Source organism: Tachysurus fulvidraco, chromosome 4 (genome assembly GCF_022655615.1).
Source record: "Tachysurus fulvidraco isolate hzauxx_2018 chromosome 4, HZAU_PFXX_2.0, whole genome shotgun sequence".
NCBI lineage: Eukaryota > Metazoa > Chordata > Actinopteri > Siluriformes > Bagridae > Tachysurus > Tachysurus fulvidraco.
Genome location: NC_062521.1, coordinates 10,384,770 through 10,411,659, shown reverse-complemented (window position 1 = coordinate 10,411,659; position 26,890 = coordinate 10,384,770). Strand labels below are relative to the sequence as shown.

At 41.3% G+C, this 26,890-nt stretch overlaps 1 protein-coding gene across 4 annotated transcripts in view; it reads left to right on the top strand.

Annotated features, from left to right (window-relative positions):
- The window catches only part of thada (THADA armadillo repeat containing), a 79,516-nt gene that overhangs the window by 21,444 nt on the left and 31,182 nt on the right, over positions 1 to 26,890 (top strand). For 3 of the 4 annotated variants that reach the window (XM_047811925.1, XM_027150072.2, XM_047811924.1), the window contains exons 22-28: positions 2,358 to 2,467; positions 7,257 to 7,389; positions 9,429 to 9,551; positions 9,674 to 9,796; positions 11,081 to 11,172; positions 15,498 to 15,587; positions 17,228 to 17,359. In XM_047811925.1, coding sequence (XP_047667881.1) covers positions 2,358 to 2,467; positions 7,257 to 7,389; positions 9,429 to 9,551; positions 9,674 to 9,796; positions 11,081 to 11,172; positions 15,498 to 15,587; positions 17,228 to 17,359 — 803 coding nt within the window. The remainder of the gene's footprint in view (positions 1 to 2,357; positions 2,468 to 7,256; positions 7,390 to 9,428; positions 9,552 to 9,673; positions 9,797 to 11,080; positions 11,173 to 15,497; positions 15,588 to 17,227; positions 17,360 to 26,890) is intronic. The other variant, XM_047811926.1, reaches the window with a different exon arrangement.

Sequence of the window (26,890 nt, the reverse complement as noted above, 5' to 3'; positions counted from 1 at the left end):
CCAGCACTACCACTGGTGGGCCCTTGAGCAAGGCCCTTATCCTTAACTCTCCCTGCTCCGGGTTTGCTGTATCATGGCTCTTCCTGCAGTCTGGCTCCAAACTCCAACCAGAAAATTTTGGGCACGCTTTAAAAGTTGGCAAAATAAATGTGTTGATTACACAAAGGGCAGCAGGAAGAAATTTTGTTCCATCTCTCTACCAGATTTATTAACACACAGTTGAATAATTTATAAAACCAATTAACCACTTAGTCCAATCAGAAATCTGTCTGCTGTCGGTTTAGCTTCGTTTTATAATATAATTTAGTTGTACTACTGATTATTATTAATCGTGTATTCAATTATTAATTGTTGCCATTGGTGTTATTGGAGTTGTAGTAGACCACGTAGGCTTGGCGAATTACCTCATCACTTCAGCAGATGGAGTGGGATCATTTGGTGATGTCAGTGCTGTGGTTTCCACGGCATTTAACATGTTATGTAAATGGGTGATCTAATGTTACTGGTCCGATCCAAACGGATCGAGTGTATTTGTGCGTGCGGTGACACACGGTTGAACCGTCCGCTGCCTCGTACCGCTGATGTCTTTTGCCAGGCCACTCTTCTTTGGAAGGTCAATAAAGTGCATATGTGTGTGTGTTTATGACAGTGAAGCTCCTCTTCGGGAGGTCGTGTGTATGTGTGTGTTCATCTATGTGTGTGTGTGTGTGCCTTCAGTCTATTGCGTCCTGTTATGGTCCTCCGTCGCTGAAGCAACGCAGCAGATGTTTCCGTGCCGTCGAGGCGCCATGACAACTGCAAACAGTTAGTCACATCATGACTGTGTATAATTCCTCATTTTTCATCGCCTTTGAGAGAGAAAGAGTAAATTAACCATTCCGCGATGCACCCCTGCTATCCCAGTTCTGTGAGAGATGGTGCGTGGCACAACTTTGACAAACCGAGCACTCTGCCAGTTTCCTTTTGGGTAGACCACCGTGTAGGAACCTTGCATGAACCTTATTTCCTTCTGCTGTTCTTTGGCTCCAGAACATCTCCCTTTGCCCATTTGTTTTTGAAACATGACCTCAGTTGGAGCTACTAAGAAGGATCTGTGTGGCTTCGGTGAGGCTCTGGCTAAGCATCACGCTCGTTTTGACAAAGCTCCTGGTGGCGCTCCAACGTTGGCAAAACCAGAGGGCGCTCTTGGATTTGTAGGTATTAAGTGTTTTTGAAAAGGTTGAAGCTCTGTTTAGAAGCAGTTGGTTTGCGTTAATTTTGGCTTTGCAAAGCATGCAACTCGTGACTAAAGATGGATGCTCAGTTTCAGGAACACGGGGCCACAGGCTTTGGTTGAATCTCTCAAACTGAAAGGTCTGGCTTTGACTCACTGACCCCAGTCAACCTCAGACCAAACCTCAATCTACAAATAATCTCTGTCAAGCCACTTCTGTGCTGCCAAATGTATATGTTTGTCCCAGGCCTGTTTTTGACCCATTGTTGAGATGACTTGCTGCTTCTCTCTTTATAACGTTCCGTGTAGTTGGGTTCCTGCGAAGTTTAGTGTGTATGTTGTTTTGTGTTGGACAAGATTTATGTTTTCATTGTCAACTGCTAGCTCCAAAGCTTTGGCGTGGCTACACTTTATGCCGCTTGCGTTTTCTCCCTTTCAATCCTTACTTGAGGGGAGCTGCATAGTCCCCTAAGGCCTGTGTCAATGGAATCAAAAATAACAAGCAAACAATGGCATTAACCGATTGGGCGCTAAGTCTCGTGGTGGGCAGACACAGGAAAATCCGCGATTTAGGTTGCCGGGCATGTAATTAGCCAGCTGCGGAAAGAATTGGGAAAATTTCTATGCGCACATGGACGAAAGAGAAGGGGCATAAAAGAAAGGAGAAAAAAAAACCAGCAGAACGGGCAAACAGGAAGCGTCAGACTAAATAAAGTCCCGTTTGAGCTGAAGCGCTTTTAACGGTTGTTTGGAGCACAATGTAAATAGCCATTCTAGAGTCACTGCAAACCAAAGACTTTAACCACGAGCTCACTGGCTGTCAGGAGCAGCTTCAGTCTCCACTACATTCCCTGAGATGGCACACTTCTTCTTTCAAGTGTTTCACAAGTGTGATTTACACAGATAAACAGTTTCACTGAAATCTACATCGGATCAAACTTTTTTTCTAACCTAAGGAAGGCAATATTTATTTTAAGCCACTTCCTGACTTTCTTCCTGACGTTTCTGTTTCCCTGAAGCTCAAGTATTTTCAGTTAATCTTATGACACTTCCAAGAAATACTTAATGTGATGCGTATTTGAATGTATGACCAAGACGTTGGTTATACAATATTTCTCTTTTTTTTTCCCTTCACGTCTCGCAGGTGGAGGGCGTAGGACGGTATTTTCGCGAACAGTTGCTGCAGTCACGGCACAGAGGAGCTTTCGAGCTGGCCTACGTGGGATTTGTCCGTCTGACAGAAATGCTGTGCAGGTAAGATCGATAGCTGCGTTATGCAAACGGGGCAGACACAATATCTAACAGTCAAACGATAACCAGCGTTAACTCCCTAAAGTTCAAGATCTGTACTTATTATAACCTCCTGAAACTCCTCACAGTAATGATTAACCTCCAGGACGTTGTGCTGATTTCAGTGGCCTCTTGCGCCACCCCTACTTTCTCTAAACCGACTGTTGTCCTTGGCAGCTGCGCACATACCTGAAGCTCTCCCAAAGATTATGAAATTTAAATAAATAAATAAAAAAGTGTCCACATCTGGAGAGCTGCACTTTAATGTCTGTTGGAATGCAGCTCTGCGCACAGGTTAAGGAAATGAAATGAACTTCCTCGAGACTGCTGAAGTGACACAAACGTGACTCCAGGGCAGCTGCTCGAACTCCTACGTATCATTAAAGCTTTGTCATTTCTGGCCTTTTCATTTCTTTCCCCGTATTTCTTTCTCCAGTTTGGATTCACTACAGTATTTCATGATCTGTGATCACGTCTTGATTCCCTCCCAAGTTTCATTGCAGCTATTTCCTGTTCTAGTTGATCGTTTCCTTACTGCACACCATCCAATGCAATGCAAGAATAAAGTGAAAAGCTTTAGATCTTCCTTCAATATGTGTGTTGCTCGGGGCTACAGCCCATTTTGTCTTATGAAATGTTTTGACTGCCATATAAGAAAATGAGATTTTATTGCGCCACATGATCGAGTTTTTTTTTTTTTTTTTTTTTTTCCCCCATCTTCTGAGAAATATATCTGTAGATAAGATCAGAAATTGGTAGATGTGGAGTGAGCGTCTTTTTAATGACTGCTCTTTTGGAGGTTGTGTGTGTGTGTGTGTGTGTGTGTGTGTGTGTGTGTCTGTTATCCATGTCTCCGTATCTGTGTGTGTGATGAAGGATAGAATAGAAGCCTTTATTTTTGTCACACATTTATTACACCACAGTGAAATTCTTTCTTTGCATATTCCAGCTTTGGAGGTTGGGGTCAGAGTTCAGAGTCAGTCAGAGTCAGCACCACTGGACCAGTGAGGGTTAAGGGCCTTGCTAAAGGGCCCAACTGTGGTAGCTTAGCAGTGCTGGGGTTCGAACCTTAATCCTCCGATCAACAACCCAAAGCCTTAAGTGCTTGAGCCACCACTGACGTGTGTGTGTGTGTGTGTGTGTGTGTGTGTGTGTGTGTGTGTGTGTGTGTGTGTGTGTGTGTGTGTGTGTGTGTGTGTGTGTGTGTGTGTGTGTGTGTGTGTGTGTGTGTCCTCTCTGTGGTGTGGTTAGTGTGTAGTGGCTGGAATGTTTGATCTGGACTGCTCGGTCCAGTGCTCTTAGTATAATAGCAGCACTTTTCATAACAGGACGCCTGAATTCCTCAGTAGGCCTTACACTCACTGCAAGCACCTGAGCGCGTGTGTGTGTTTCATTGTGTCCAAGAGGAAGATATTTAATATTATAATACAGTATGAACAAATACAGGAATCTAGATATTTAGATTTTATATCAAGATCTAGATTTGGGTGTATTATTATCTTACAGTACATGTGCTTTGTACATACTAGGAACAGTTAGATGTACTTAGCATGCAAATTCAAGCTAAACTCATTTTTATCTACCAATGCTAGTTACTAGAAAACTTTGTGTATTTGCACTCCACCTTTGGAATGAGCTGGAAAATGTTTTCTCACGAACCAAATGATTCACCACAGGATTAAAAGACAGAGATCTGGCAAGTAGGAAGGATCGAATCAATTCCTGATATAATGGTTCGCAATCTAAAAAGCCATTAGTCACTAGCTGGAGTTGTGTAACTAAACAGATTCTCAAAAGGGTTACAGTACAAATAATTCACTAAAACATCTGACTTGTTATATCAGCACACGATTGCCTCACACCTCTGGGATTGGGGGTTTTCTCCGCTTTTATACTCTGCTCCGGTTTCCTCCCTAAGTACAAAAACATGAACGGCATCTCTAAATGACCCCTGGCTTGTGCCCTGTGTCCCCTGGGATAAGCTCAAGGCTTCCTGAAATACTGTTTAAGATAAACAGTACAGAAAATGGAGTAGTAAATGCCGTTAAGGTCAAAAAACTCCTTTCATAGCTTCTCTCATGCTCTCGGTCGCTTGCCATTGCCTCCTATCGAACACATAGTCGAATTTCTTCCACCTTAACAATGATGTTTAACATGTCTGAAATGCCACACGATGCATGAGTAATCATGAGTAATGACATTTCCGGCCATCCTTCTGATCAGACACATCTTACATCATGCTGAATGTGAAATACTATTTACATGGTTGTCAGGGTGACTCAGGACTTTTTTTTTTTGCTCCCTGAATCAATAATGTGTTTTTTTTCCTCCCTCTTTATTTATGTTAATAAAATCTGTGTATAAGTTGCTGGGGAATAGTTTACTGGATTAAGCTCTTAGGCCAGGGTTATGTTGAACAGATGATGTGGTTTACATAACAGTATCTCTGTGATCCTTTGCGTATCTTTTGGACACTGTGAAGGTTAAAAGCAACAGACGCTACAGGGTCGGTGGCAATCATCCCTGTATGGCAGGTTGCCATGTCGGCCTGTAAAATGTTTACAGATAGTCACGGCTCACACGTTCGTCTTTGTGTAACAGCAACAGCGTGGAGATGTTAAAATGGTTAAGACACGGGTGAGATCTGTATGTTTTTGTCATGACGGTTAGAATCTAGAAGAGCCAGAAATCCCGTAAAATGTTTAGAAGGTTTTATGGGATACGACATAATTAATTTTTTGTCTTAAAAGTAATAAGGGAGCTGTAAAACTAGCACCAGCAGAGTACTCCGTGTCTTCTGGACTCGGTTTAAAGACATATTTCTTTCAGATTTCAGATGACATCATTGTTAAGTGTTGTTTTTTCACATTAAGCTTGTCTATACTAATTTTAATATTCGAATATATCCTTAATGAACGGATATTCGGTTAACCACTAAAAGAAGGGAAAATAAGCTTCGTTAACGTCCTTCCACTGCAATTAAACTTTCCCTCGTCTTGGTCGTGGCACATACGTTTGGGTTTTTGACATATTGTAGAGGAAGAAATGAGCTGAAATATTAAGCTTGAAGCTATGAGTAGCAGTGTGTGTTCTGCTTTCAGTTCAGTTTTAATCTCAGTGGAAGTTCTAGCTTCTGCATTTTGTCACTGCGTTAGCAAAACTTAAAATCACTACATATAGTTGCATATTATATTCTATACAGATGACCTCGCCTGGCTCGTGTAGACCGTGTGTGAGTTGTGGGCCCAAATGGAAAAGATGTTCCAGACTCTAGACCAGTGGCAGAGAACTCTACCAACGTTTGTGTATTTTCCGATTAAGGTGATGGTTGGGCAGGATGCACTGAAGCAGATTTGCGTTCACGCGCTGTATGGCATGTGGTCAGCAGTGTCTTGTGCCATCTGTGAAGGTGGTTTGAGTGTTTTAGGATCACAGAGTAATTTCTGAGAAACACTGCACTGCGTTCACCAGGAGAGGTTCAAGAGTTTGATGACTACTGAGGCACAGGCACTCAAAGAATACTTACAAGTACTCCAGAAGTTCTAGGGGGTCCTGGTGGCATGTCCTCTGGAACACATTCTGTACTAAAACAACACCAAAGCATACAATCCTGCTGACTTTGTCTGTCTGTCTGCTTGTCTGCCTTTTTTCGTTAACTGTTTGTCTCTGTCTGTCCATTTTAGCTAATTTTCTGTATGTCTCTGTTTATTTTAGTTAATTAACTGTCTGTCGTTCTGTCTATTTTAATTAGTTTGTCAATTTTAGCTAAGTGTCTGTATGTCTGTTTGTATGTATGCATGTATCTATGTATGTACAGTATGTATATCTCTCTGTTTATTTTAGTTAATTGTCTGTCTATCTCTATTTTATTTAACTGTTCATCTCTCTGTGCGTCTGTCTATTCTGGTTCATTGTTTGTCTGTATTAATGTCTATCTGTCTGTTATAGTTAACTGTCTGTCTTTTTATTTTAGTTGTCTTTCTGCCTCTGTCTCTTTAGGTCAACTGTATGGCTGAAAAATTGAAATTTGAAAAATTTTTGGTGTAGGTTTTAGTTCTGTTTTGATGGCTGGATCCTAGTGGGGATTTGGGAAATTTTATCATATTGAAAATATGATAAATGGTATTGTGATATTTCCTCCTGTATATGGTTCAGCAAGATTTTGGCCCCAAACATGCATCCAAATCCACACAGAAGTGTTCTGCAGGACACAGAAGCAATGATGGTCAGCTCAGTCCTGGGGTTTGAACCCTGTTGAGGCAGGCCACATACACAAACCTAAGTATATGCAGTAGGAACAAGAAACATTTTACATGGAGGATTTTTATCTTTTCACTTTGCAAGTGACTCGAACCTTACACCAAATCGAGAAGGTTTAAGATTGTACTTATGGTTTTCTTACAAATCTATTGTAGGACCCAGTGAATAGATATTGATGCATTCATTTTTTTTAAATGTTTTGATTTTTCAAAATGTTCATAATGGAACAAAAAACTCCCCCATGCAGAAATAACCAAATAACAATAATTTTTAGTGGAGTTGCAGTAAAACAAACATCCGGCCACAGTTGAGAGCAATGCAGTTGCCAGGAATAGGCAAAAATAATAGTAGAGATACAGTAGTAACACCAGTAACTAAAAATACACACAGAATGCATCCTTCAATGTCCAGCTCAGACTTCGCCAGGGTTGAAGGCGTCTACCAAATAATGTAAACATAACTACATCTAATTCTCTGTTTTTTTGTGTTTTAGGAGTGGAAGCACCACTTTACAGCAGCTTCCAGCCAAGTGGCTAAAGGAGGTACTCATGGAGGTGAAGGGCAGCGACCCTTCTTCTAAACTGTGTGCCACTCGCCGCAGTGCTGGAATTCCTTTTTACATCCAGGTAACTCCTGCTCTTAGCTCAGTGCTTCACACATTGACTTAACCCCAGGTTATCCCTCAAAATCTGGGGTAGAGAAAGGTTTCACGCTTGTCATTTAGAAGCCGGGTTATGAAGCCTTGGTGCCAGAAATGTACTGTGTGAAAGGATGCTGTTAGAATGTTAAGGCTGGTTGCTTTGCAACAGACACCCAGAAACTGAATAATGCATGCCTCATACAGTCAATGAAACCCAGTGTGTTGTGTAAATAGTAGTTTTTGAGGAGGGGGGGCTTCCCAAATATTGATGGACCAATCAGGTCTGTGCTGAACTCAGTTTGCAATGACCCATTAGTTCCTCAGGAGCTCATGGTTGCACTATTATAAACTGTTGTAGAAAAGACATTATTTACATTTACATTATTTCCTGTCCAGTGTCACCCAAATGAGGATGTGTTCCCTTCTGAGTCTGGTTCCTCTCAAGGTTTCTTCCTCATATCGTCTCAGAGGTTTTTCTTGCCACCGTCACCTCTGGCTTGCTCATTGGGGATAGGGATAGATATATAGTATTTTAAGTGAATATTCTTTAAATTAGTTTTTAATAGTATTTTTTAATCTATTTATGTTTATTCTTATTTTTGCTCCTTCTTCTTCTTTATTTATTTTAGAAATCCTTTTTTTCTCTCTCTTCTGTTTCCATACTTCTGTAAAGCTGCTTTGAGCCAATGGGAATTGTTGGTATCTTAAGTATATAACCTAGTGACTTAGAGTTAATGTATCCAATGATGGAGACTTAAGCACTTCTGTACAGTACGTCTCTCTGGATAAGGGCGTCTGCCAAATGCTGTAAATGTAAATGTTAAAAGCGCTTTTAAAACTTTTTTTGGTACAGAATTTATTTTTAGAATTATGAGTATAGACCCTGTTCAGGACAATCTACACGGCCCAGTCAGAAATGACTGAGAATTTAAGGAACTGACTGAAATTTTTAGCTTTATATGTCATTTGGGACACTGGTGCATTCGAATTGAGAGATGCGAAAGTGCAAAAAACAAACAAAAAAAAACAAACAACGTTATTTTAACCGTTTATGTGCTTTATTTATCAAGTCATTATGCAAAGTTGCAAATGAAAAGGTTCATCCAGGCTGTTGGAATGTGCATTGTGAAATAAATATAATGTGCAGGATTAGTTGGTTACCCTGAATAAAGTATGAGCAATGTGAAACCTGTAGCAAGAGATTCCAGGACTCAGGATTCCTTTAACCCTGGCTTTACAATGATCCAGGGTTAAATATATCACATGTGAAAATCCCTCTTGTGTGTAAAAGAGAGTGAGACTTATGCAATATAGAGACCGCTTCTCTACCCAGACCTGCATAAACTATTGTCTATGTAATAATCTAGTTATCAGTCACTCTCCGAGTTCCTCTCCAGCGGATGGCCCTTTGACAGAGCTGAATATTTGGCTATTGAAATGAAGCAAAACGAATAAGCTCTTGGAAGCACGCTCTGGAGATGGAGTGAGATTTAGCATGCAGGAAAGCGAAAGGAAGGGAGAGGGCGGATAAATTCAATACCCTGGCTGGAGTGCGTGCGTTCCTGCGGCATGTTCCGGAAAAGGCAGGCTGACGTGGATGGGGTCACACCCTGTGGCTCCTTTTTCCCCTGTCAAGTCTCACAGCTCGAAGCTTGGTCATGCTTACTCCGTTCCTCCTTTCCTTCTTTTCTCCTAAGAGACTGTTAAGGAAATTTGAGTTCAAGTAGTCATAAAACTTGAGTTTTGATCACATCACTCTGAGATTCCCTCCCTACCCTAATGAGCTGAATGCACCCCGGGGTGTGGGGATAATAGGGGCTGTTAATGAGGACATTATAATTAGAGGGAGGGAGAACAAGAGCTGAGTAGTTTTTGCATCCAGTCATCCTTACTTCATGACTCCTATGAAAGCAGTATGAGTAACCTTTCTCTTCTCTAGTTGTTCACGTTCCTGTAAGTTCTTGTACTAATTTTCTTGTAATCCTTGTACAAACTTTTTTTTTGTTTGTGTGCGTGCACACACAGGCATTGCTGTCCTCCGAGCCGAAGTCATCCAGCTGTAGCCTGCTGAAGATGACCATGAGAGAGCTGACGGCGCTGGCCATGCCGAGTCACGATGGCGCTACTGACCGCAGCACTGTCCCACAGGTTACACCCATCCACACTCCACTTTACTCACGAATACAAAAAAATACAAGAAAAATGACCGAAAACCCAGAAAATGAACTGACTGTGCTTTCTAAACTGACAATTTGTCTACATGTCACCAGGTCCATGCTTTGAATATTTTAAGGGCTCTATATCGGGACACACGTTTAGGAGAAAACATTGTGCCCTTTGTGGCAGAGGGCCTGCAGGCCGCAGTGCTCGGTTTCACCTCCCCTGTCTGGGCTGTAAGTTTTTTTTTTTTTTGTTTTTTTTTTATAAATCATTGTCCCTATTGTGTGTGTGTGTGTGTGTGTGTGTGTTTTTTCCTTCTTTTTTTTTTTAAGATTATTAAGCCGATATTTCATTACAAACTTTTTTTATTTAAATGTCTGAGTTCACACAAACACTTTATTGCATAAAGTTGAAAGCTGAAGTAATTTTAGTTTGGTAACTGCCCACCAACACACTTGCGCGCGTGCACACACACACACACACACACACACACACACTTTCTGTTTCTTCATGCTTTTTCTCACGTACACTTGTACAGTCACAGCAAGTTAAATTGTAACTGATTTCCAGGCTCTGATCATTAAGTTAATCATTAAGTGCGCCATGGGACACAAGCTCTGTCTCTCTCACACACACACACACACACACGCACACACACTCGCACACACACACGTACGTCAGCATACACACACACAGCTGTGACAGCTGTGCAGTGCACCTAATTCACCTTTACTCCTTCCCACAGGGCACCACACATTCCCATAGCCCTCATTCTCTTTCTCTGTCCGTCATTCTCTCTTTTTGTGTCTCTCATTCTTTTCTCTCTCTCTCTCTCTCTCTTCTTGGATTGTAAGGCATAAATTCAGTTGAAAAGGCTAAGATTTATTTTTCTGCAGTGCGGAAATCCTGATCCATAATTGTTTCACTTTTTAGTCTGTGTATGTTCTAAAATAGCCTCCCAGCAGTTTTCCTTGCATCATTTAGATGTGATCAGACTACAAAAGAATACTGTCCCAGACGGTCCTACACCGTATCGTGACCCAGATCTGTGAGAAACTCTGGCGGGTTCGACGTATAATGAGGCTTTTCTTGCTAGATCATGACGCTAGTGATGTCAGGCGGGATTCAGGGCCTCGCTTCTGATGTGGAGCAGTTCTTATGACTGCACCATGAGGGCTTTGTGGAAGAAAATGGCTTGTTTGTGTTTTTGACTGCTTCTTGGGCTTAGACTATAGATATGTAAACCATCAGAGCCGTGGGTCCTGTCACGGATTGCACGGCAGAGTGATTTCTAGTTAAAGTGGTGAGGACAGGGGAAAGCTTATCTAGGTCACCTCTGTTTCACCTCTTCCAAGGGTCCCTCCCTCTCCATATCACGTTCTCTTTCTCTTTGACTGTTAAGCACTCTGTTGGCCTGACTACACTAAATGATGTAAGCTTTTTCAGGAGCTTGGTGAAGTAGAATAAACTGGCCAAAGCAATATCTAAATCGGATAACTGTCATTTCTCTTCTACAGGTGAGGAACTCCTCCACTCTCCTCTTCAGTACTCTGATCACTCGGATATTCGGTGTGAAAAGAGGGAAGGATGAACACTCCAAAAAGAATAAGTATGCCATTTGTGCAGTTTGGCTTTTATGGCTTTGTCTGCATACTGCTGACTACTTTTAAGACTCCATAACTGCAACGTTCCTTCACCTCAGTGCACATTTTTCCTTTGGTCTGATCTGTCCATCTTGATGGTTCATGCTCCTCTATGTGCCTCATATCTGTTTTTAATGTTAATCCACCAGTGAAATGTCCTGTATGCACACAAAGACATCAAAAGTATTTCGGAAGTGGACAAGATTCCCAGCGTATTTCTGTTTTTTTTTCATCGTCAAATGGGATCATATATTTTTAGATTTGGTACACCTTAGACACACTTGCCACTAGTTAGTTTTAATAGATTACTTCCAGGCTTATCCAGACATCAAGTAAATGATCCAGTTTCCCATATATCCAGTGAAAATAGTCACTGCTGTTACTGCCCTCATTGTTCTGCTGCTCTGTTTAGTGTGTATTGTGCCGGATGAATATGACACTGCTTCATTGTATGACCAAATGTTTATTGACACATGGTATTCACACCTATATTTGTATGCATGTTTAACAGCCACGTCTCTTCCCAGTATGCTTTGCACTAGATTTTGGAATATAGCTGCAGGGATTTAAGCTCATTCAGTCCAAGAGCGTTATACAGCTAAGTCAGCTAAGAAGCCCAGGGGTGCAGTCAGCATTCCAGTTCCTCCCAGAGATGTTCATGATGGGGTCGAGGTCAGGGATCGACAATCCGTGTGTCTTCATGGAGCTTGCTTTGTGCACAGGAGCACTGTCATGCTGAAACACATTTGGTGTCTCATGGTTCCAGTGAAGGAAAATCTTCATCCTACGCAGAAAAGCTTTCAACTGGGTGGAACCACATATGGGTGCTAATTTGAACAGATCTGAATTAGTGTCCACAACGTCCTCAGATCTGTGTGGCAGTAAGGTAGAAAGGCAGATCACGTCCGTCACGTCACATCGGTCATGTAAATGTAGCAGTTTTAACACATAAAAGTCCACCAACAGGGGGCACCGCAGTTCTATACACTGTGTTTTCCTCAGTCTTTAATATACTCTGGCCTGTGGTGTGAGGCACTGATCCAGCTCCTCAAACAATCTTATGTACCCTCAACCTCTCTGTTGCCTTTATCTCTGACTGTATATATTACACGCTTATGTTGGATCTCTCACACATTTCCCCCTCCCTACCACATTCCTCTTCCAATTTGCACTCCCTGGCAGATCTCAGGGATGGGTTTGATAACGACTTTTAAAAGAAATAACGAGGAACGGGAGAGAGCGAGGAATCAAATTTGCAGATGTACGTCAGCTCGGACCATTAGTCTTTCCCAAAGGCATCTTTATCGCTCTATACGCCAGAGGGAATGTTAACAAGGTGCATCCTACATGCGTACACAAACACCCTGCTACTCCGAAACCTGATCCCGGCATCGGTACAAGACCATGGACCTCATACGATTTGGTGAACAAGTTGCGTGTCAGTCAGAAAAGCATCACGTTTTATTGTGATGACTCTCGTTAAAGCCAAAACCAAAACAGACGCCCATGACACTGCATAGCTGCTAAAACTAACTGCTAAACGTCAGCTAATTTCCAGATGACAGCAGGGTACAGAGAGGCAGGATTCGATCTCTGGTGATCCCACAGTCAATCCCTGATCTGCTATACTGGCTTTGCATGCTCACACAACACAACGGTTTTCTCTTTTAGCCTGATTTGCATCCTGATCCTATTATGCACAAACCAGCATTGACTCGTTTGTGGTTTGTTTAGCTATGTTTTTTGGTTCCTCCTTCATTGAGTTTCATTTATGTCATCATCATGTGCATGTGTGCATGTTTCTATATCTCAGCTGGAACCAAGTGTCCCCAAGGGACTAGGAATATTGAACAGTTTTGCTCCAGTGGCGATGATGTGTGATCTCTGATCACACACACACACACACACACACACACACACACACACATACACACACAAAAACTTTCTGATCTTGTGATAAGGACACTGCTGAGAGGCTTTCCTATACCACTAACAGGAAACAGAGCTTTGGTGGCATTTGTTTATTATTTTTGTGTTGGACAGTGTGTGTGTGTGTGTGTGTGTGTGTGTGTGTGTGTGTGTGTGTCAGCACGTATTCATGCACTATGTTGCATCTCTGTTACTGCAGCTTATATGTTTGGCTTTGACTCAAAGAATGGCGAGTTTATTTACAATGTTTTTGGATACTTTTAATCTTTTTTAAGCTTAATTCATGTGCAAAAATACAACAGAAAATGTCATGACTCAAATCCTCATATAACCAAGGCACTTTTCACGATCATGATCTTCCATGTCAAAAGCAAGAGAGTCTCCTGTGTTTCAGAGAAGATAAGGAAAAGCCACGGCTTTCGTACAGCTTTATGCATTTTAAACTGATTGCACACTCGGTTACTGACTCATAGAGTCTGGGATTTAAGCCCCAGTACCACCAAGCCGCCACTATTGGGCCCTTGAGCAAGGCTCAACCTTAAAACTCTCTGCTTTGGGGATTTCCCTGTGCTCTGACCCCAACTTCCTAACAAGCTGAGATATGCAAAAAAAAGAATTTCACAGTGCTGTATATGTGAAAATTCTTTTTTTCTTTCTTGGATTTAACAACCTCAACAGCTGTAGCATGAGCCTTTTTCTTCACACATGAACCACTTGTGCAGTCTAAAATAAACAGTCTCATCCTAGAGATAAACAAACCTGCTTCACGTTGAGAAAGATCACATTCACATTCCGAACTGTTGCGAAACCACAGTCTGGATGATGTGAAGATGTGCATTATCACATCAGGGCATCATTTTAAAAGTGACAGTAAAACTGCAGTGAAAGCCTGCTCTCTGCACATCGGCCATCAAATGCCAAACCACAAGTGAAGAGGTTTTTTATTTTTTAAAAACTCATTTTGAACAGACAAACCCTCAAGTAACCTGAGTGACAGGGACTTGTATAAAGTGCCTCTGTTTAGGGCTAATGAGCCTTGCAAAACATGTTGAAACATTTGTTTATGCTTTTTTTTTCTTTCTATTTCTGATCAGTAGCTGCTGTACATGAGCTTAGGGCAGTGTGTTTGTTTATAGACAGCCTGTACAGACTGTATGCACATTACTATTGTACAGTTTCTTCCATAAACAAATTCACCACATAAGCAAATTTTCCCTTGTGCTTGTGTGTGCAGTCTTCAGTATAACCAGGAGCATTTTTGTCACACATTTTATATTCACACACATGGAAAGGGTGCGTGGGAGACGTGTAAACACAACAGGCAAAGGGTGTGAAGTGCGAACACTTACAACATCCTCAGCTTGCGTACGAGAGTGAGCAGGTTGGGTCTTGTTTGCGTAGCTGCGCGAGGTGAGATGTGTGCAAAGAAGTCCTGTGAGCATAGGTTACCTTTTAAAACCTCTCGTGTTAGCAGCGAGTTTCGGTCAGCCTTGGCGCGTCAAGGGGTTTTTCACAAATGACAACTCTGAAGGTCAAACACAATGTCCAAAAAACATAAGTGGAATTATTCTTGGTTTTGTGCAGGCACACATTGCGTCATGTCAGGCCTAACTAGCGGCTGTCTGTGTGTGCGTTTTGAGTCTGTTTGCCATGATTGTGGAATTTAAGAGTTAACGTGCCTTGTTACCATGACTGTGTGTGTGTATATGTGCATGCACATGTGCAACTTCCTTTCAAGAAGATTTTTTACAGCTGAAGATAGAACATGTGTGTAGAATTCCATCTTAAAGTTAGGCGAGTGCTAAAACTGGCCCTGTTGTTGAAAGTGACTCCAGTACAGAAGCACAGCATTTAAAAAAAAAAAAAAAAATCGTTCCTCAAAGCATGTTTTGGTTAAAAGCAGGAAGTTTGCGCACAGACAGTCATGCACTGCGTTAAGGCCTTGGCCCCCCCGACCCCCCGGTCTCTAACCAGATTCCCAGGCTTGCTTCAGGAATAAATCAGCGTTTAAAGCTGCGCCGTGTTCCTGCCGTGCTCCATCACAAGTGAAGCAGTCTAATGAGAGCTTTATAGAGCTGTAAAGAGCTCTGCCTTTAGGAAGTGGTTTACAAACCAGACCTCTAACAGTTACTTACACAAAAAACAGACATATACATACATACACACACATGCTCCTCCTTACCTAATGACACTCTGCGTGTCGCCTCCTGTTTAGGCCTGAGGTGAATTGAGGTGCTTGGTAGATAAGTGTTTTGTGTAAATGATTTTCCCATTCTCACTTTCATCTTCTTTTACTATTTATTTTGTGATTATGGCATTTCCTCAAAGTAACATTTCTCTCCTTTTCGGTCATCTCTTTCAGGATGACGGGTTGGGAATTCTTCACGCGTTTTCCTGCCCTGTATCCATTTCTACTCAGCCAGCTCAAAGAAGCTGCAAGTTCAGTGGACAGGTAAGAGGCCACTCAGAGTGGGTGGGACTGGGTTAGTTTCGGTGCAGGAGCTTTTCTTTTTTTAAAAAAAAACAAACAAACAAAAAAAAACAGATTCTACCATTCTTCTGTTTTCTCAACAGCTCTTTTAATTTCAGTTCATTTTAACTGCCTTATCGAGTCTCTTGGTAATATTAAACACTGATGGACTGCTTCCTACTTCAGATGGCTTTGATAAGGTGTGTGTGTGTGTGTGTGTGTGTGAGAGAGCCATTTTGGATCCAGACTACCCTCCGGCTTCACTTCCCCAAATGCTGTACTTTTAGCTTTAATCCCACCATTTAATGTAGACCCAAACACCTTCCAAACTCAAAATGCAAAACAGTCCCCTGGAGTCTTTTCCCCATTGAGCCAGTCACACTCCTCCATCTTTATATTTAATAACTCTACTAAATCACATAACAAAAAAACAAAAAGATGAAATAGAGGCTTGAAAAGTCAAGCGTGCCCGTTGATGTTGAGGCCGAGAGAGAGCTTGTTGGACAGAATTGTTGTGGTGGAATTGTGGGTAAAGCCAGCTCAGACACATACCGTTGATTGATATTGATGGGCCTTTTCCTTTAGTCTTGGAGGTTCTTCAGGGTCATACTTGTCTTTGGATGACATGACTTCTTGGAGAATGCAGGAGGAAAAGGGGGAAAAATAACAAGCAGACTCACAGGAATAGTACGGCATGTAAACTCTTCCTAACGTGAGGAAGCCAGAGAAGCTGTATATCTTTATTTCCAAATTTTTTTCAGTGCAGATTTTTTTCCCTGTCTCTCTCTCTCTCTCTCTCTCTCTCTCTCTCTCTCTCTCTCTCTCTCTCTCTCTCTCTCTCTCTCTCTGGCTGTCTTTCTCTGTCAGTCCTTCTCATCTTATGAGCAGATCTGGCTACTGCTTGGTCTGTAAGCACTAAATGCATTACATTATCAGTTTATCTGCTCTAGATAGACTTAAATAAAGCCAAGATTTGTAGTTCTACCTAATTGTGTGCTAGACCAATAGACTCTGTGGAAAAACTTTGGCTTTCTAGAGTTCCAAGGTGATTTTGTCATCTTCAAGAGTTTAGTTTGATTGATTCTCTCTCTCTCTCTCTCTCTCTCACACACACACACACACACACACACACACACACACACACACACACACACACACACACACTGAGAGAGAGATAAGCAGAGGATGGTCTGGGGAGAGAGAGAGAGAGAGGGAGGTGTATGTGTCGGGGAGGCGATGTGAGATGAAGTGTGCGTGTTTGTGTTTGAATGATGTGATTATTCCAGTATGACATCGCCAGCACTTTCAAATGTTTACTCTGGCATGCATCTCCTCTTGAGAGAAAGGGGAGAGAGATGGAGGAGAGTGCAAGAGAGAGCGCCAGAGATGGAAATAAGAGCAGAACCGAGCGAGTGGGCCTGTTACGGCGCCTGACTACATTTGGCCTGCCGCACCTCACATCACATCAGGCCTGCACCGTGCCTTTCAACGCAGCGATGAAAATAGATCTGTTTCTGTAAACACTGAGAACTCCTGCACTGTTTCTGCACTTGTTCCAGATGGACCTCTTGTTCAGCTCATGTGTGTGCGTCTCTCTCTCTCTCTCTCTTTGTCTGTCTCAGTGATGCAGGACAAGTTAAGCTGCACCCCAGCCTGTTCCTGCTGTTGCTGGTGTTAGGACGTCTCTACCCATCACCTATGGACGGATCCTGTTCCCCTTTGAGCCTGGCTTCTTTTCGGCCATTCATCCTCAGGTTAGAGTGTTGGGACCCTTTATTTTTTTAATTTTTTTTCCCCCCACAACAGAGCGATTGTTCATAGTACAATATACATACTTGTAAAAACAGTTCACAAACATCTGAAATGAATCTGAAATGGCCTCACATTAGACCTCAAAGCATTCACTCCAGCATGGAAAGATTGTGAACTCCAATCCTGACGACGACTTCATAGCCATCTGTAGCCGAGACCACAAGAGAGCACGATGTGGTTTCCTGGCATTACTTTTCCCCCAGTCGATTAGAGCGACACTAACCCGTCGTAATGTTTGTGTGATTGCGAAAGAGGACGGTTTGCACTCCTTCTCCAAGTGCGTGTTTGTTGATGCAGCATAAGCAACAGTTTCAAATGCTGCACTAGCAAAGCTGCAGAAATATCAGAAAACACCACACTTGAAACAGTTCTATATACCTCATACAAGACCATCTGACATGCAAGTGCTGTTGAATGCGATACAATTTATGCACACGAGTCTATTAAGTAATGTTGCCTGAAAACAAGCAGCACATCTGTAGTAATTTTGATTTGATTGAAATAAAATAAGCATATTTATTCGATACAAAATAATCTCTTGTATAGAGATTTTTACAGACCCCAAAGAAGGGAGTTCTTTGCAAAACAATTAATTGATTATTTTACTGATTATTTCCTCTTTGTGTAGGTTCTTCATGTAGGTTTTGCGGTCATGCCTGCTGAGCAGTAGTAGGTCACATGACCGTTACCTGCTCAAGATCTCCCTGAAAGTTCTTTTCATCAAGAGATTCAGTTATTGTTCAACAGCAAGCGCGTGTCAGAAGGGCTGGTTTAAGTATTTCAGAAACCGTTGATCCGAGAATTTCAAACACAGTCTCTAGAGTTTACGTAGAATACAGCAAAAAACATATCTTAGTTGTGATTCTGTGTGTAAATCTCTTGAAATTGCTACAAGAGGTCAGAGGAAAATGGCTAGATTGCTTCATGCTGCCAGTAAGGATACAGAACATCACTCAGGACATCTGCAGTGAGCAGAAATCCATCTCAGCATGCCCACAACTTCAAAGATTGTGGTGGTTGGGCTTCAACAGCAGAAGACCACATCAGGTTCCACGCCTGTCAGTCAAGAACAAGGCTCTGATGCTGTCACGGACGTAGACACAGTCCTCAGCTGTCTAGTTTTGCGTTACACAATTCAAAAGTGTTGGTTAGTTCTGCTCCACTTGTTTGTGTCGATCCTAACCTCAGTGTTAAAAAGACATTTCTTGTTCACTTCCTCCCCCCCCCCCCCCCCTTTTTTTTTCCTTCTTGTGCTTGTTGTTTAACACTGTCACAGTATGTTCCAGCAGTGGAAACCTGCACTCATGCAGCTCCTGTTTGCACATTTCTTACATTGTCCAAGTGCAAAAATGGCCAAAATATTATTAGAACATGTTCTCCAAGTATCTGTGGTGACCTCTAAATCTCTGAAAACAGCTTTTGGATTGTGTGTGTGTAGCACATACTCGCATGCCAGGAGAATCTCTGGGAACATGGTCTACCTCCTGGTAGAGAGGAGTAGAAATGTTTAGATTTTCAGGGAGCTGGATGCTGGAAGGTTGGAAAAATTCCCAGGCTCCTGTACAGAGAAGCATGATGGAGGATCAAAGTAAATTTGTTAATGCTTACAAAGAAAGAATAGGTGAAACCTTTAATTCGTCATGAAAGCCGGAATTTAAATGAATACAGGCGCATGTTTATATTTTGTTACCAAAGAAATCGTTTAAAAAAGCTCATTAATATCATTCTGATTTTCACCGATAGAAAATTAGTCAACAAGCCAGATGTGAGAATTTACTTTTCTGCAGTATGTGCTTTCTGAAGAGTGTGAAAGCTGTCTAATGATTCATCAGTCAGCATTATATGACTGCTGAAGTGTTGCACTCATTCTTTATTCTCTGCACGTCATAGAGCAGCGCTCGTGGTAACGTTTTTCTGTAGCACGTCTGCACCTTGTTGACTTCAGGGCTGTCGACATGACCAATGTCATGTAGGCCATTCACAAGTGGGTTACTGAGCCTTCACCCACCAAATCCTGTTACTATTTGTGTTCATCTGATTGAAGAAAAAAATACAATGATGTAAAGATGTTTCATGATTTATAGGCACTGAAGTCCTGCTGATCTTTTTGCTGATTGCGATGTATTTGTGAGTCTGAGCTCTTCAACCACAGAGCTTATACTCTTTACCCCAAGAAATAAACAATTACCTTTATTTGCATAATTTTATACATTGTGCCGCTGCCACACGATTGGCTGATTAAACGAGCAGGTTTATAGTTGTTTATACTAAAGTGGACATTGAGTATCATTTCTCCTGCATTTTGGACTTGGTCAGTACATGAGTTTGGGTTGGTTTCAATTCAGGACACTTCATGGAGTGTTTTTACATTGAAGAAGAACACTTCTCCCAAAAGATAGAACAGTTTTAGACAGGGCTTTTCCAACACGTGAATTAAGATATTACCTGGTTGATTAACGTAGTGTTGATGATGCCATGGGGGTCATTTATATGTAGGTTGTCTTTCTACCACCAAAACTTGTTACTACTTACTACTACTACTAGAGCTTCACGGCATATCCTCAAGATTAAGAGTCGCAACGAATCAACACGTCTTCTGAGGTAAATGTCTTCAAAACACTGGGCTCAAAGAAAAAAAAATCTTGATCCCCTCTAGTTCTGGTGCTCGTCTGAGGACAGGAATTTAGCGCAAGACAATCCACTGCAACGTGGACTAAACCCTGTGCATTGCAGATTTTTTTAATTTCCTGAAAAATAATGGTTTTGGAGATACGAGGATTCCGCCCGACAGCGACGATATGCCACAACTTATTAAAATCACAATGATGTAAATTGATCCATGAATTGTAGGCACTGAAGTTCTGCTGATCATTTTATTTCATTACCATTTCAAATTTGATGCAATTAGGCTGTATTTGTGTGTGCAGCTTAAAAAAATAGTGATTTGTGGCTTCTCTCTCTCCTCATTTTCTACCGCTTATCCGAACTATCTCGGGTCACGGGGAGGCGAATGTGCTAACCACTAAGCCACCGTGCCCCCTGATTTGTGGCTTCTATTCAAAATAATAATAATATTTATTATTATTATTTTGAATAGAAGCCACAAACCAACGAGTCCATGCCCTGCAAAATCACTCCAAATCTTTCAAATCAAACTGCATTGCTTATGATAATATGACTGATTATGATTTGTAGCATTAGTGCTTGAGGGATTTGCCAATTTTGTTATTCGTATGATATTGTGTTAAAGCAATGTACTAAGAGGCACACACACACAGCTAGTATACATCTTGTGAGAAAGTGGAAGAATGTGTGGGTTTATTTGGACAAGCTCTGATTGTTTCTCTATAGATTTTTACTTCACAGCATAAGCATACCAGCTTTATTACTTTTGATTGCGCTTCGTGTGTGTGTGTGGGAGTGCTGTTTTTCAGATGCTCACTCACTGCTAAGGAGATGAGCAGTGCAGCCAGCAGTCGTATCGTATTCTAGGAGATCCCAGATCAACACAGGACTTGTGTATATGCCCCGGCTTTGAGAAACATGTGTGCCCGTATGATGTGGTTTTACTTTGTTGTATGTTTTGAACATTTGAGGGTTGTGTGTTTTTCAGTCTTGTGTCTTTAACATTTGCACACAGAAAACACACAGTGCCTTGCTATGCCTTAGCATAATTGCGTGTGTCTGGAACGAAGTGGAGTTGGGAGGGAGAGAGCATCAGTCCAAGGCCTTGGGCTGGAATGCAGATAACACAGAGCAGAGAGGAGCAGAAGAGTCCATGCTAATGGAGACCAGTGGCATACATGGAAAACACACTTGCGGAACTATTCTGCCAAAAGAAATTTTAAAAGCTATAGATTTAATGACAAAATAGAATTCAAATGATTCAAATTCTTATGATTCAAAGCCTGAGATAGAAGTGGTGGGTTAGAGTGACCTGACAGCACTTTCAACAGGCGTAAAATTTCCATAACTGAGTAGAGATCAATCTCGCAGCTTATGAGTTCAAACACAACCAAAAATTTCAGCCTAGCGGTATCCACAACTAGTATAACATTGTTCGACTTAATAATCGGGTCATTTGTTTGCTTTCGGTTACATTAGTGAGACGTATTTAAACTGCGCCTTTAAGGTTTAAGGGCTTTGGGGATAAAAGTCTGACTAGCTGCTTCTCGTCAGTGGAGGTATGTGAGCACATCCACCCAAATGAAGCCCACATGGAGGAGATGTTAAATATAGCCAGGCCCTGACTGTCTACACTTGCACTCCTCCCCTCCCCAGGCGCGTGTGTATGTGTCTGGAAAACTTGGTGCTGTGCTATGTTGACCCCCTGTGTCCTCCTTGCAGCTTTAAACAAGCTTTAAGACCCATACTAGGGGAGTTATGGAGTGAAAAGAAGAGATGACCTGAAAGATCAAATCTGATGTTTTGGGTTCTGTTGCATGATTAGGAATGGGATAACCAAATGTTTGCAATAAACCGTCTTATAAACTGGAATATTTAAACGCAAATTTTCTTAGACATAAGGTAGACTTCAGGTATTCACTAGAATCTGGTATGTCTCATCAGTAAATTTGGTACTACTTTGACAGGCCGAGGCAGTTTGACTGACTTAGCAGATGACCAACCAATGACCTTTTCCTGTAGACTCAACAAACATATGAGATTCTCATCTGCTCATCACTAACGACTTCAAGCAAAACTTTTTAATACCTTTCAAGTATTGTATTCTGTGATTTTTTGATTTTTTTTCATTGAGAGATTATATCTTCTTCTGAAAACCTCATTGTTATTCCTGATGAAACCTGGAACACAGGAGCATACAGAAAAGTGTACAAAAGAAATCTGACCTTTTGCGTAAGACTAAAAATACTTTATGGACCTGGAAAGTTACAGATGTTCTGAAAAAAAAAAATAGATATTTGTCAGGGGAAAAAAGGTTGTAAGGTCTTCAGACATTCTCTTTTCTGACATTTGTCTGGACAGTCAGACTGATCTCATTCTTTGCGTAGTAATTTCTATAAATAGAAAATGTAAAGGGTAAATTTGGGCTCTGTTATGCTGTGGAGGCATTTGTTAGGAGGAGAAGTCACGGAAAAACCAATACAAAATGATCACCCGTAACCTTTATTGAAACACTTCTATATCTTTTAGGATGACACTACCACATCCACAGGACAGAAGGGCTCACTGAAGTGCTTGTGTAGCATTAAAACCTTTGCTTATCTTGTTACAGTACCACTTGGGATTGGGGGTGGGATGTATTAGGCAGCAAGTGAACAGTCAGTTCTGGTAGTTATGTTGGAAGCAGGAAAAATGGACATGGGTAAGAATCTGAGTGACTTTCACAGGGACCAAATTGTGATGGCTAGATAACTGGGTCAGAGCATCTCCAAAACAGCAGGAATACAGTGGTTACTGTTTACCAAAAGGAGTCCAAGGAAGGAAAACTAATGAACCAGCAACAGGGTCATGGTCATCCAAGGCTCAATGATGCATGTGGGATTTGGAGGTCCATCTGTTTGATCCCTCAGAGATGTTATGGAACCAATTGCTGAAAGAGTTAATGAACACACATGCTAAGGCCTTCACAGTCACCAGATTGAACACTGCGGTGATATTACTGAGTGATGTGTTAGACAGTGCTCTACACCACTGTCCTCAATACACAACTTGGGTAATAGCTTTTGAAAGAATGGTGTTTGTGTGGTGTTTTTTGGTGGACTAGTACCTAATTAAGACACTTTGTTGTTTTCTTTTCCGTTCAAACCAGTGTGTTTCTGGTCTTCTACCTGACGTCTTGACTTGAAATTGGAGCTTTTATTTACATTAAAAGGAACTACCCAGCAATCTACTTAAGTCTGAAGGAAGCAGCAAAAGAGTAAAACCTGCCTTAGGATATAATCAAGGATTTACAGATGTGTAGTCTTCTTTTTCCTTTGAGACCGTTTCATAGGAGACTTCATGTGAAATGCATTGTTCATGATGTGGAAACACCTGGCTCTTTTCTAAACCGACTATGTTCTTACACTCTTTCTAGGCGCACTCTAAATCAGTTTAGAGCCATGCAGGTTCCATTTGGTGTTTGGGCCCTATGTGGTACACGGTTGAGCATTAGCAGACTGTATAGCCGTATATGATTTGGGAAACCGGACCACCAGGACAAACAAGAGCCAGATGGCTGCTTGAGCCGTAATGGCTGCTCAAGACCAAGCACAAGTCCCCTGGAGATGCCTCGCCTCGGCCGGCTGTGTTTCTAAAATTACACCCCTCCAAACTGTCATTTCCTCTCCAAACAGTTTTAATGAGACAAATTAGTGCTGATAGGAAGCATATGAGGCCTGAAAAGGGAAATAGAGACTGCGAGTCATTAGTGAACGTGTGTATGTGTGTTTGCTGTACTGTTTTCCTATAGGCATTAGCATGTAAGAGCTCAAGTTTATAACGGGTTAAGGGTTTGTGTGAGAGAGAGAGAGGGAGAGAGAGATTACGTCTCTTTCAGCAACAACAGGCGTGTGTGTGCTTGTGTTGTATGTGACGTGATTTGTTCTTCTTAACAGCGACTGTTGTCATGCTGTGATGCCTAAATGAAACATGCGTCGTGTGTATGCGAGTATACATTGGCGGTGTGTGCATTTAGAGGAATTTGAACTCAGCAGGTGAGGGGCCAAATGGCTGGAAGCCTGTTGCAGTTTCACATCTCTCTAATTCAGAAACTGCCTTCATTAACTTCTTCAGACTACCTTCCTGTTTCTGGCTTTTATGTATTTGCTTTCTTTCATTTTATTCTTCCCTCTAATTGGTCATTCTTTGTGTTTTTTTTTTTTATTATTATTATAATTTTTTTTTTATATATAGAATTTTTTTCATCCATGAATTTTCATTCTAAGTACAGTGGTGAAGATCGTTGGTGTTTGCTGCTAATGTCGATCCTGAATACTTTTTTAGTTTAAACAAGCACATCTTAAACCAGGAGTGCACAAGACCAGGAAACTACAGTAAATCAGCTGAATGCGCATACTTTTCCTCTCCGTTCTATCTGTCCGCCCATCCATCACTAATTTTTTGCTCTAAATATCTTACCACTGTGGCTCATTGCCCAGTGCTTACTCTTTCCATTCTGCTCATCATCATTTGACATTTATCGTTGGAGGCACTGTTTATACTTTTATGCTTTATGTGAAGTGTTCTATGGCTTCATTTAAATAGTTGTTGTGTCACTCAGTGCTGCCTGAAAAGCACCATCTCAATTCCATCCACCCGTTCTGTCTTTCCAGCCTAAACTCCCCCTTTCAGTCTACTTTCAGTCTGTGTGTAATGCCATATTACCTCAAAAATATTAAAAGCAATAATCCCAAAAAAAAAAAACAGCACTAATAACAAGAATGTCTGCAGCGACCATTTAAATGGGCAGAAATAGAGTAGTATAGTCATATAATAAATAATATAGTAATATGTTACTGCATATTATATGCTTGTTACTGCATATTATATGCTCGTCTAGACTGTGACTTCTGGGTCATGTTCTGTGTCTGCTTTGTGTCCGTGATTAAACCAGAGTAACAACAAGCTCTTTTCAATTCCTAATTGAAATGTTGCAAGTTTCCAGGTGGTCTAGAGGCTAGGATCTCAAGCTCCTAATTGCAATCAGCACACACTGAGTGTATCGACAGCTCCACGACAGTGCCGGCTGGTTGAACGGGTGTGTGCTTTCTTGGTATTTGGCATTCTTCCTGACATTAGTTATTTTAGGACATGGATCTGGCGGTAGTTCTCCACAAGCTCGAGGTGTTTCTGTAGTGTTTAATAACAGCACCGGCAGGAAATTAACTTCTCTGTCCTATAGGTTAGAGAGATTTAGATTATTCCAGCTGTATTGCTAGTTAAGTAATGCAAATATTAAACTGGGATGGACCGAGGAATCGTTTTCCATCTATCCATCCATCCATTTCTTGAACCACTTATCCTACACAGGGCTGCAGGAAACCTGAAGCGTATCCCAGGGGTCCCTGGGGACAATGTGGGGGATACTCTGGGGTTGGTACAGTGTCAATCAATGGCAGTGCACATTCTCAAACACCAGAGAATTTAGAGATGCCAGTCAGCCTACAAGGCATGTCTCTAGACTCTTGGAGGAAACCAGAGTACCAGAGGAAACCCAGCAAACAGGGTGGAGATTGTAGCCCTAGAGGTACAAGGTAAACATGCTGACAATGAAGCCAATGTGCCCCCCCACCCCCACCCTGAATAAATTGAATTTATTTTTTCCACTAAATCCTACATGTCAAATGAATTCCACAACACAGGAAGTGATTGTTACTCTTTCAGTTTCAGTTTGCATGTTGGTTGCTAAAAGCGTTTAGTCTATTTTCTTGGCAGTAAACTGACTCTTATTCATCCCACTGCATTCAGTAAGGAATGTTAAACAATATATATATCTTGGTATTTTGAATGCTGCAAAATAGTTTCCCAAGTTTAACTCTTGCACAAAAAATGCTCCTGAAATTGTTCGGATCCATTGTGCTCTGCGATCTCAATTATACTTCTCTTCATTTTTTCAGTTGGGATCATTTGAAGGTTACCAGTTTTTTTTAAACATTAGAGTATTGAGTCAGTTCTTTTTATGACTGATGAAATTCAAACTGACTGGAAACCTTTTCACTTCATACATCATACTTCTCTCCTTACCTCACCTGCTTCATAAGTTGTTCCATCTCTTCCAGAACTGATTTTGCTTAATGGAATCTTTATTTTCTCTAATGGATTTCGACAGAGTTTGGTTTTATTCGCACTGTGTTTATAAAAGTACTAAATAGATTTTTTTATCCCGTTTTGTGATGGGGAGTCATTATATTCTCAACTTGTCCACCTGTCCTTCAGTAAGTCTTGTTTGCACCGTGTCTGAAGAATAAGTTTGTTGAATGTTTGTAGGATGTGAAATTACCTCAGTGTTGTTACCGTTATCTGTTGTATCCATTTGAAGTTTGACTATTCAGTGATTTAGACTTGAGTATAAATGTTTTAAACTTAGGAAATGCAGTCTTTAGGCTATCCAAGATAAAACATCCGCAACCATTTTTACGGGGTTCATGTGCTACAGTTCATAGCAGTTTCATGGTGATCTTTAGGCTTGCCTTGCAGGCCGTCCTCAGCAGATTATCAGCAGATGATCTGATTCAAATGGGGTTTGAAATAGTTTTTCTTCACAAGCTTCCTCCCTGCTTGACATCTAATTTAAGGGTATTCTTGGCATACAAAAGAGTAACAAGACGAAAAACTAGACTAGTCGGTACTGTGGACTCTATTGGTCTTGAGTTCTTATTAACCAAGGCGTTCATTAAGATCAGGGTTAACTCTGTTCAGATGATCTTTATCTAGCGGCTGGATGAATTTTTCAGGGAAATCCAGCAGGGATATAAAGGCTTTAATGGCTTTATATGCTTTAATGAACAATAATCTGTAAAAAGCACCAT